General features: G+C 40.5%; 1 protein-coding gene across 2 annotated transcripts in view; it reads right to left on the bottom strand.

Annotated features, from left to right (window-relative positions):
- Positions 1–4342: 4342 nt before the first annotated feature.
- LOC146035891 (sodium- and chloride-dependent neutral and basic amino acid transporter B(0+)-like) overlaps positions 4343–10980 on the bottom strand; it is a 99893-nt gene continuing 93255 nt past the window's right edge. For both annotated transcript variants that reach the window (XM_083159587.1, XM_083159588.1), the window contains 2 exons: positions 9377–9544; positions 4343–7712 (listed from right to left, as the gene is read on the bottom strand). In XM_083159587.1, the coding sequence (XP_083015713.1) occupies positions 7545–7712; positions 9377–9544 (336 nt within the window). In that variant the 3' untranslated portion in view covers positions 4343–7544. The remainder of the gene's footprint in view (positions 7713–9376; positions 9545–10980) is intronic.

The following is a 10980-nucleotide window of genomic DNA, read 5'->3' as shown; positions in this document are numbered from 1 at the left end:
AGTGAGCCACTGAGTTAGCAGGACACTTTTAATAGGATCACTCTGGTACACACTAAGCAGTTGATGTGACCAGAGGACTATATACACCTTACGTCCATGGCAGAGACTTGGGTAAGAATACAGAGACTTGTTAATAAAGGGTACCAGCATAAAGACATATCATTAATGGGTACCAGCATGGAGACTTGGCAATAAAGGGTAAAAGTATGGAAACTTGGCAATAAAGGGTTCCAGCATGGAGACTTGGCAGTAATAGGTCTACTTGTGGAGTATCACGGCTCCCATCCTATGGCATCGTATGCCATATGTAGTGGCATACGATGCGATACGATTTTTACCGATTTTTGAGCATTTTTGCTCAAAAATCGTATGCGATCGCATCGGATGCCATACGATGGCATCCGATGCGATGCGATGGCACCCGATTTTGCACTGAAATGCATCAGAATGCATTGAAATGTGTATTAAACTAGTGAAATGCCCCCAAATGCCATTTTTCATAGTGCACCACCCCCACTATCAACGTCAACCCGAAGCGTGGCGAGTGCAGCGAGCCCGCGAGGGGCGGCGGTACGCGTCCTACGACCTTTTCATACCCCCACTATCCACGTCTGCGTGGAGTTGAGAATAGAATAGTGTGGCGAGCGCAGCGAGGGGACGCGGATACCTGTGAAGCCCACGAGGGGACGCTCGCCACACTATTCTATTCTCAACTCCACGCCGACGTGGATAGTGGGGGTATGAAAAGGTCAATTTAGCGGTTAGCGCACAATCTAATTACAATTTTATCAATACTAAGTGCCATTACTTGAAAGTGTGTATGACTGACCCTAAAGGTAGCCTGAAAACTACTCAGCAATACCAGAACCAGGGAACATTCCCATTGAGTAATTGGAGAAATAAACTCTGTAACTACACTCACTGTACTATATTGTGATCACACAGACAATTTTCTGTTTCATTTTCATGGTTTCTCTCATTCTGTCACCTACAACTTTTCTGCAAATGTACACCAACATCAGAATTAACAGTTGCTACAGGTGACAGAAAAGCAGAAAACTATAACCTATGTATATTCTTTCTGGGTGACACCTGGCATTCATCTCTCAACTGTCATTCTATGCTTAAAAAGCAGATGACAGATAGCAGAATGATACCAGTCTGAATAACCCCAGATATCCTTTAAACTTTTGAGGTACGCAGCCTTGTGGAACTCCTCTGTCTACGCAGGTTCAGTGTGAATACTCTCAGTTAAAACAGCCGGGTGTAACATCTGCTCTGCATATTTATTGTAACAGCGACACTCTGAGCAGTACATATTTAACTACATAGAGGATTCACACTACTTTATATCTGTTACCTATCCCTACAGTGCTATGGGTACAAATTGAACTAACTCTCACTCAGTATTTGACGGTAACACATGATACTGAAAAGCAGAAAGGTTCATAAGGGAGAGACTTGCACTACCTTTATGTACAAATACTTTCTCTGAACTATCCCTTACAAACCTGATCACAAATCCTCTCATAGGAATATAATCCTTTTAAGTGTGGTTTGCAACAGTGTCTACTTATGTGTCAACACACAGATCACTGATTACAATGTTACTTAATGTTGTAACAAGAGTCCTAACAAATTGTCTAGATTGAAAATCAGAGCTGCGGCATTTAAATTTGATGTCATTTAGACCTTTCTGTTTCCCACTTCTGGAACGGAAAGCAGGAGAACTAGTGCTGGGACAGGGAGCAGTAAATATCCCTAATATTAAAATAGGGCAGTACAGATTACTGACCTCCTATTTTTTCAGCAATATTTTCGCAAACTGGCAAAATCTGGGAAACCAGAGGAAAATGTATATAACCCTCTGTATAACAAAAAATTTGTGATCAAATTCTGATCGAATATTTTAATGATTTTTGATTATGTATGTATTATTCATTTTTTTCATTTTTTTCATTTTTTTCATTTTTTTCATTTTTTTCATTCATTTTTTCATATTGACAAGCACCATTCGTTTTAAGGTATACCTAATAAAAGTTAGTTTTTAAATTAAAACACTATCATACCTATCAATTAATTAAAGAGTGCCCCGGAAAAGACATAATCAGTCTTTCCTTTCCTTACACTCTCATGTGAGGAAAATCCCCTTTATCGGTATGAAAAGGTCGTAGGACGCGTACCGCCGCCCCTCGCCGGCTCGCTGCGCTCGCCACGCTTCAGATTGACGTTGATAGTGGGGGTGGTGCACTATGAAAAATGGCATTTGGGGGCATTTCACAAGTTGAATACACATTTCAATGCATTCTGATGCATTTCAGTGCAAAATCGGGTGCGATCGCATCGCATCGCATGCGATTTGATCGTACCCGATGCGATTTTTAGCATACAATCAGCATACGATGAAGGTCGTGGGAGCCGTGATACTCCACAAGTACCGTAATAGGTACCAGCAGCATGTAAACTTGCCAATAAAGGTCATCAGTTAAAGCTTATACAGCTCATGGTAGTGTAATAGCCTAATGCAGAGGTTCCCAAACGCCGTCCTCAACGGTCCAGGTTTTAGGTATATCCATGGCTCAGCACAGATGGTTAAATCAGACTGACTGAGTTATTAAATCACCTGTGGCCAAGCATGGATATACTTAATACCTGGACAGTTGGAGTGCCTTGAGGACCCTGTTTGGGAACCTATGGCCTAATGACATTAGGTTAAAGCAAATCTTCACCATTTTAATTATTCTATTAATTAATCCTGTGAACCTTATCAGTGGTAAATGCAGGATTTCTAGAGGGGGGCTTCTGTGCAGAACCAGAAACCCCCCCACCCCTTGAGCCATTTAATTGAACATATATGTAGATAATAGTTGAAAAAAGAGTCAGGTGTATGTTTCTGATCAAACACTGTATAGAAAAAAAAGAAAAAAAGCATCCAGCATTTCCGATAAAAACTTTATTTAAATACATTATTAAAATCCGAAAGTACTGTATATGCCTAGCTAGATTGAGCATTTTATCTAAATACATGGGAGTATATGAAATATTTTACATACATTTTTTTGTTTTGAGCGATTAGAATCAAATTAAAGTTTATTTAACCGTATCTTAGATGCTGATATCATGAAGCATATGACGCAGATGAAAGTCATAGGTCTCTGCGATGTTTTTGTCTTAACCTTACAACTTTAAATTCATTATTAGATGACAATTTGGTTGCAAAGATAGTTTCTATTATATAACTGAGAGAATCAGGAATCTAACCTACTGTACAGTATCTCAGTACATGCAACCATTAAATAAATTACCATTACCTAGAGTTGAAAACATCTCAAAATGCCTTTATAATCTATTTCTTCAAGTTACCCAACATCTAAGCACTGACGGTCTATCAACCCAACTTATAAATGTAAATTGTGACTTTCAGATACGAGATAATGCTAAATGGCGCAATTAAGTAAAACAACTTGAATTGACAAAAGTTGCTCAATTAACTCAAGTAGTTCCAATATTGTTTTTCATAAAAATACATTAGACCTTGATTTAGGGCAATTTATTGAAAGAACACGAATGTCTGGAATGTACTTTAAAAGTAAACATACAAAACAATAGCAATATTTGTGTTGTAAACTTTTATATGTAATTTGAATAACAATGCCTACTATATACTAACTGACATTTTACAATGACCAATCTTTACATAAATTTCCCCTGAGAGTCTCCAAGTCAGTGATCTGTTTAGCAGAGCTCCTCACAGTGATCAATGGTGTATGTGACCACACCTGTGCGTAAGACATTATACCAGGTTGCTGTATCTTTTATCCTCTGTGCTTTTCTTTACTTAATAAATAACAGATGTCCGAATAGAAGATGATTAAATTAGTTTATAATATTAAGTGGCCAAGCTAACACCTGGGCCAGCTGGGAAAACATTATGGAAAGGAATGTCAGGCCCAACTGCTTACCATGAAGGTTTCCAACCCCCGGAGACATCACAGCACCTTTTGCTTGTTGGCTGTTAACTTATTTACAAAATTAAGGGAATATTCAGCTCTAATTAATATTCTGCCTATATTTTGGATTGGAGTACAATATGGCACACTAAACAATGGGTTGGACTGTCCCACTTGGGTACAAGAAAAACACAATTGAGCCCCATTTTCGAAGGACAGCTTCCTCTAGTGATCAGGTTCCAGATTGTACACTTGAATTATACATAATACATATTTTACATTATACTGCACAGAATTTGGGCATATTCTCTATAGTGCAATGCTGTAATAAATTTGATACATTATTATGCATTATAAATAAACGTACTACTACTATGCATGCACCAGCAGTATTTAGTGTGTGTGTATGTATATATATATACTGTATATATTGTGTAAGAAATTGAGGGGGAGGTTGACTCTGTATTGTGCTATTTCTTAACTGCAGCACCTCCAAAATCCCTTTTGTTAGTAAGGGACAACAAATTAACAAACCGCAAAAATATTTTTTGGAGTGCGCAAACCAATATACATATGGTACCACCCAGATAATTGAATACGATGAGAAAAAAATTCTGGAGAGACTCTTCATATATCCATCGTTGGACGTATTCGCAATAAAGATGCACAATCCGTTAAAATGAATATTCTTTTATTTCAAAAAGCACCCGACGCGTTTCATCAAAACAACTTCATCAGGGGTAGCTCCCATCAAAAGATCATGAAACAATGATCCGGAATTCAGAACATGCTCTTATCGCTGTATATTAAGAGTCTAGAAAATCTACAGATAACAGTAGATATACTCAGATATTTAGGGTGTTTTGATTGTGTAGGAATGGGTAACCTCTACTGAGGTGAGAGACAGTATCCCAAATTGATCAGGACACTCGGAGAATAGCAGCCTTCTCATCCTCTAGCTGAGAGACCACGGCATACCACCTTCATCCCCCGGTCTGACACTGCATTATCCTATATATTGTGTGATATTGACACTGAAAGTGATATTAATAATTACATGACTCTGACAACATATTTTGCATATAAAAAGTCACAGTTACAGTACCATAAAACTGTAACTCATCCATACAGTATATCAATTCTATTACACCAGGCATTCCGAACTACGGTCCTCAAGGCACACCAACAGTCAGAGCTGGATTATAATGGGGGCACAAGGGGTCAGTACCCCTGGGCCCCCCTCTATCTAGGGGCCCCCTGTGGTTGGCATGTATTTTAAAAATACTTGTGCTGAGCTCTGCTTGGTGGAGCTCATCATATGCTTCTCAGGCCCATGAGGGATAACAACAGCAGCTGCCTTGTTATGGGAGGGTTTTTAATCAGAGGCAGCACTGAGCCTGTCAGGGCTCCTACAGAGGGACAAACACAGGATTTTCATGTGGTATATATATCTTACACCCCCACCCCCCCCTTGCAGTTGACCATTGACCAAGTTTATACTGCTCTTATTCTGTGTTTTGGCAGTGTAATATTCTCCCGTGCAGTTTGCAGCCAATAATGACAAGTATGAGGGGGCCCCCATTTCTAAAGTGACCCGGGCCCCCCGAAGGCTTAATCCAGCTCTGCCAACAGTGCAGGTTTTGTAGATATCCAGGCTTGAGCACAGGTGAATTAATAAGTATCTGAGGGATTCTGATTAAACCATCTGTGCTGAAGCCTGGATATCACTAAAACCTGCACTGTTGGTGTGCCTTGAGGACCGTGGTTGGGAATGCCGGTATTACACAGAAGTACATTGTTCAGCTTTCACTTCTGCCAGATGATTGAGGTAATTATTCCACACGGAAGGCACTTCTCTTAATAATATGTAAACATACTGTACATTAATTTCTACAACAAAATATACAACATGTTAAAAAAATTGTATGAGCCACCCTATATACTCTATCTCCCAGGGTTATATAAAACATCTAGTAAGTCTTAAGGGGGTATTCAATCTGTGACAGTGAATCTGTATTTCCTGCTGTCATTAAAGACAAAATGACAACTAACTTTTTTAAAGTCAGATCTGTTTTATTGGAAACTTCCGTGGATTGTCGTATTAATGGCCAGTTTCCAACAATTTATGCCGGTTTTCGCCTATTACAGGACTGTCCGACACTCGACTGTCGGTACATTGAATACCAACAGTTGGAATAGTTACGGAAGCCAGTGAAATGTCCAGAATTCCTACTTTCGGGATGTCATGGGTCAGAATGCCGGATTTAATACCCCCATTATCTGAACTGGTTATTTAAAAATCATGGAAGTTTTAGTTTGTCAGTTTAAGATTGCCGTTGGGTTAAGAGTAGTCATTACACTTACATTTAGGGCATATACAATAAACACGGGGATTGCCATGGGCTAACTACAGTGCCCAGAGGTATTCAATTGCAGTCTGCGGGCTGTATTTGTCCCAGGTTTCTCCCCGCATCCTTCTAAAGTGCGAGAGGATGCAAACAGATGTCCCTGGTGTCAGGAATTATTGCACTTACCATGAGCACCGCTGGCATGTTAATCCATAGCACTGAGCACTTCACCTGGAACCTTGGGTAAACAGGTGCTTGCTTTGGATTAACTGCAGGAGGAAATGGCCTAAGAAAGCACAAAACCATCCTGGAGTAAACCCTGTGGCTTATTGCAGTGGTTCCCAAACTGTGTGCCGTGGCTCCCTGGGGTGCCTCGGGACACTTGCAGGGGTGCCTCGGGTTGGTCGTCCAGGACCAATTCAAGTTATTTATGATCAATTATTTCTGTAGAAAACCAGTGCTGGTGGCTGCCAATCATAAAATGTGTACAATCAGAACCAAACCCTGCCCTTTACCACATAACTGAACCTAAGGGTGCCTTGGAAAAATTCTGATACTCTAGGGTGCCGTGATTACAAAAAGATTGGGAACCCCTGGCTTATTGAATATGCCGACTAGAATTTACAAATCACTTACAAAAGATATACTAACATTTATATATCATAATACTAAGCAGAAGCTATGTTGATTAATATATACAATATTTCACAATTCTGTAGATGAACACTGGAACATCCACAATGGAAGTACATTGGTACTTGCACAGTTTCTATGGACTTTTGCAATAACAGGACACAAGGGCAGATTTATCAAGCCTGGTGAAGTGATAAAGTGGAAGGGATAACTCACCAACTAATCAGCCTTGAACTGTCATTTTCAAACTCAGTCTGTAACTTGGCAGTTGGGAGCCAATTGGCTGTCAGGTTATAACTGGCCACTTCATACATCTGCCCCACTGTTTCTAAACTCATACTTTACTTATCTTCTACTGTACTGCAGAAAACCGAACTTGATAAACCAGGGCGGACGCATTCAACAAGTCCGAGCATGACCATAAATATACTTGTAACTGCTGCAAATTGACTGTCCCAGAAGATGTGAATGTAAAAAATGTCTTTTTATATTTTCCAAAGGGCAGTTTATGGTATTGTCATTATTTAAATACCAAAATCCCAAAGTGGTTCATTTGTGCACACACACACAGCACTTGGTTCTGGTTGTCAGGTGTGGCGTTCCATTCTCATTATTAGGAAAATGCTTTGTTGTCGAATCCTGAGAAGCCTCCTTCAATTGTAGGAATTTCCAAAGCATTTGTGGCTTTTTGGACATTACTGAGCTTTTCATATCTTCCAGTTCGATGCTGATCCAGAGCAGGACCCCAGTCTGAGGTTGGGCGGCAAAGAGTCCGAAAACGCTGGAAGAAAATTACATTCAATTATTATACTGATTTTTTACGCAGATTTGACTTTTATTGGCAAGCATGACTCTGTATCAATGTCCCCTAAAACCTGCTGTAAAACAGTGTTACTGCATAATATGAACTTACCCCTTTTCCAAATGCCACTTATTTAACATTGCGACCGCTTGCAAAGGTGCTATGGCAAAGTGGCGAGGGGAGAGACCGCTAAGAGTGGTTACTATGCTCTGATATGGAACTGAAAGCAAAGATCGAGCTTTAGAGCACATTTTGCCACGGTGCCACCTACATTCCTGTCTGGTATCTATCATTCTTTCTTGTCCCATTTGTCCATCTGCCCCTCTGTAATCTTCACTTGGTGTTCTAATGTCACCAACCTTCCCAATATCTCCCACATGGCTGGCTACATTATGTTCCCCATACCAAGGGCCTTCACTCTTCAAATTCAGTCCGGTGTGCTGCAGCTAATGTAGACTAATCTTCCTCTTCTGACCTTTACCATCTGTTACATCAATATGTAATTCCCTTAATGCACTTCCAGCTGCTCATCCTCACTTACAGTCCCTCACCAACAGTTCCTTTCCATACATCTCTGATGTGGGATGCCTCCATGATCTCATCTCTTGATCTCCTCTCAATTTACTTACAAGGTCTCTCTTGCACTAACCCTACTTTTGGAACATCTACCTATGTCTGCCTAACTTATCCTCATCCAAAAACCTTAAAACCCACCACTGAGTGCCAATTTATTCTACACCTCCTAGGAACAGGTGTATTAAGCCTAGTAAAGTGATAAAGTGGTGATAGAAAGTGGAAGGTGATAACGCACCAGCCAATCAACTCCGAACTGTTATTTTTCAAACACAGCTGATTGGCTGGTGCATTTTCACCTTCCACATTATCACCTCTTTAACACCACTTTATTTCTTTACCATTCTTAATTCATCTGCCTCTTATTTCTTTCTACCATCATATATAGGCTTCCCTTTCATATAGGCTTCCACACGCCAGAGATATCTGGAAAACTGACTCACTGGTGGGTGGTAATGGCAGCAATAGAACAGTGGTTGCCCTTGAAAAGGAGAAGCCCTGAGGGCCATACTTAATGCGGCCTGCGAGTGGGTCAAATGGCAGGGATAACCGAAAACAAGCAATCCTCGCCATTTAACCCCCGCGCTGGCCGCTCACCCTATTCTACATTCCGGGGTAATCCTCGCTGTCACAGGACGGCGAGGGTTCCCCCAAACAGCGAGGTTCGTGGCTGATACAGGGTGCCCGCTGCATTTAGCCACAAGCCACGCTGTTTTAGCGGCTGCACACGCCGTTTCCCGCTCGATTCAAAAACCTAGCGAGGGCAGTAGTCAGGAGCTACAGTAGTACTCAGCTGCAAAAAAATATAATATGTCTTTCCTATCTGGCAGATTCCGGATTACTGAGTGAAAATGATGAACACTAGTGTTAGATCCTTATCATCAGCCTGCCTCACCGGCCCGGGAATTATACTGGACCAGAAAAGTTCTATTTGCAAAATACCAGAAGCCTCATCGCTACTTAGTGATACCTGCCTCTGTTTAATAATGTCCTGTATAATGTGCCTTGTAATGTACCTTCTGTATAGCCACAATAATGAGTTATGTTGAGTGATATTTAAAACGTCTTACCTCCCAAAGGCTTCCCTCGCCTTTAAACATTTTTATTACAGCTAATATAGGAATCCAAATGATGCAGAAAATGATCATACACCAGCCCAAGACAATTCCCCATTGTGGATACTCCACATTGCCGTGCGTCGGAGAAGCAAAGGTGGCAAGAGACCAAATCAGTATAGCCTGTGGATTGACCAGAAGTATATTAATTTTTTGTCCTTAATAAAAGTTCTATATACAGTATATACATTATAAATTGTCCATATTGTCATTTAACAACGTAAAAAATTAAAAGTATGAGAGAAGTGATAAAGAAAAGCGGTGGGACAAGCTATAGGGAGTATTCAATACTGGACGCAATTTCTGACAGGGGAAATAGCCGCCCCCCGCCTATTCAATATTGCCTATTCCGGCAGCATTGAAGGCAGATTACAACAAAACAGATCTGACTTTAAAATAAGTCAGATCTATTTTATTGGAGACGGCCGCAGATTGTCAAATTCTCGGGTGTTTTTCGCCAATCCACAGCCATTTCTCCAGACGTGCACTTTTCAACACTTGACAGCCGGAACATTGAATTCTGACTGTCGAGTTACTGTCTAGCTGAGTGAAAACATTGCGGGATTCTGACCGATGGGATGTTCCGAAAGTCGGAATTCTGGGTTGAATACCCCCCGTAGTGTTGTCCAATTGTGGGACAGTGCAATACAGGTGATGATATCATGGATCTGGACAGATCTTGCAGAATGTGTGGCTATAACATAAGATGTTATTTAAGATAATAATACAGCTGTGTAGGATAGGATATTTTGGGGCGGATGTACCAAGCCTGGTTAAGTGATAAGGGGGAAGGTGATAATGTAGCAGCCAATCAGCTCCTGTCATTTTTCAATCCCAGCCTGTAACATGGCAGTTAGGAGCTGATTGGCTGCTGCAATATCATCTTCCACCATACCACTTCCCTGGGCTTAATAAATCTTCCCCTTAGTGAGCATTCACTATGATTTCTGTTGGAAACCGTGACTGATGACCAATATTGACTATCCTCAGAAAGAATACATAGAAAAAGGCTGTATATGAAGCGCGATGCATGGACCACACAGGGATTTGTCATTTTTAATGTTTAATTATTAAAATATAATTAATTAGCATCAAAATCCACTGAACATAGAATATACAATACTCTAAAATGAGTTAGATCACAATGAACAAATGATGATTTTGTATAAGAACAGTAGAATGTTGGTGATACAGTACCGTACAATACATGATTCATTTAGGCATGAATGTAATATGGGGGTAAATGTGTGAAGTTTGGAGAAGTGGTATCTATCCCCATAAAGAATGTTATGTGCAAGGTGATAATGCTCCAGCCAATCAGATCCTAACTGTCAATTTACATATTGGTGCTGATTGGCTGGTGCATTATCACCTTGCACACACCGTTCTATATGGGGATAGATACCACTTCTCCAAGCTTCATACATTTACCCTTGATTTACAAATAACAGCTTTTTAGCAATCTATAGTCTATACCAGGGGAAGGCCATACTGTATGTGGCATGCCACTGCCAGTTTAAGCATGATCTAACAGAAAATCTGTGCTAGTGCATGCTGGA

The sequence above is a fragment of the Crinia signifera genome, chromosome 9 (genome assembly GCF_055691185.1).
Source record: "Crinia signifera chromosome 9, ASM5569118v1, whole genome shotgun sequence".
In the NCBI taxonomy this organism is placed as follows: domain Eukaryota; kingdom Metazoa; phylum Chordata; class Amphibia; order Anura; family Myobatrachidae; genus Crinia; species Crinia signifera.
Note: the sequence above shows the minus strand (reverse complement) of the source record. Positions and strands in the feature narration are given on the sequence as shown.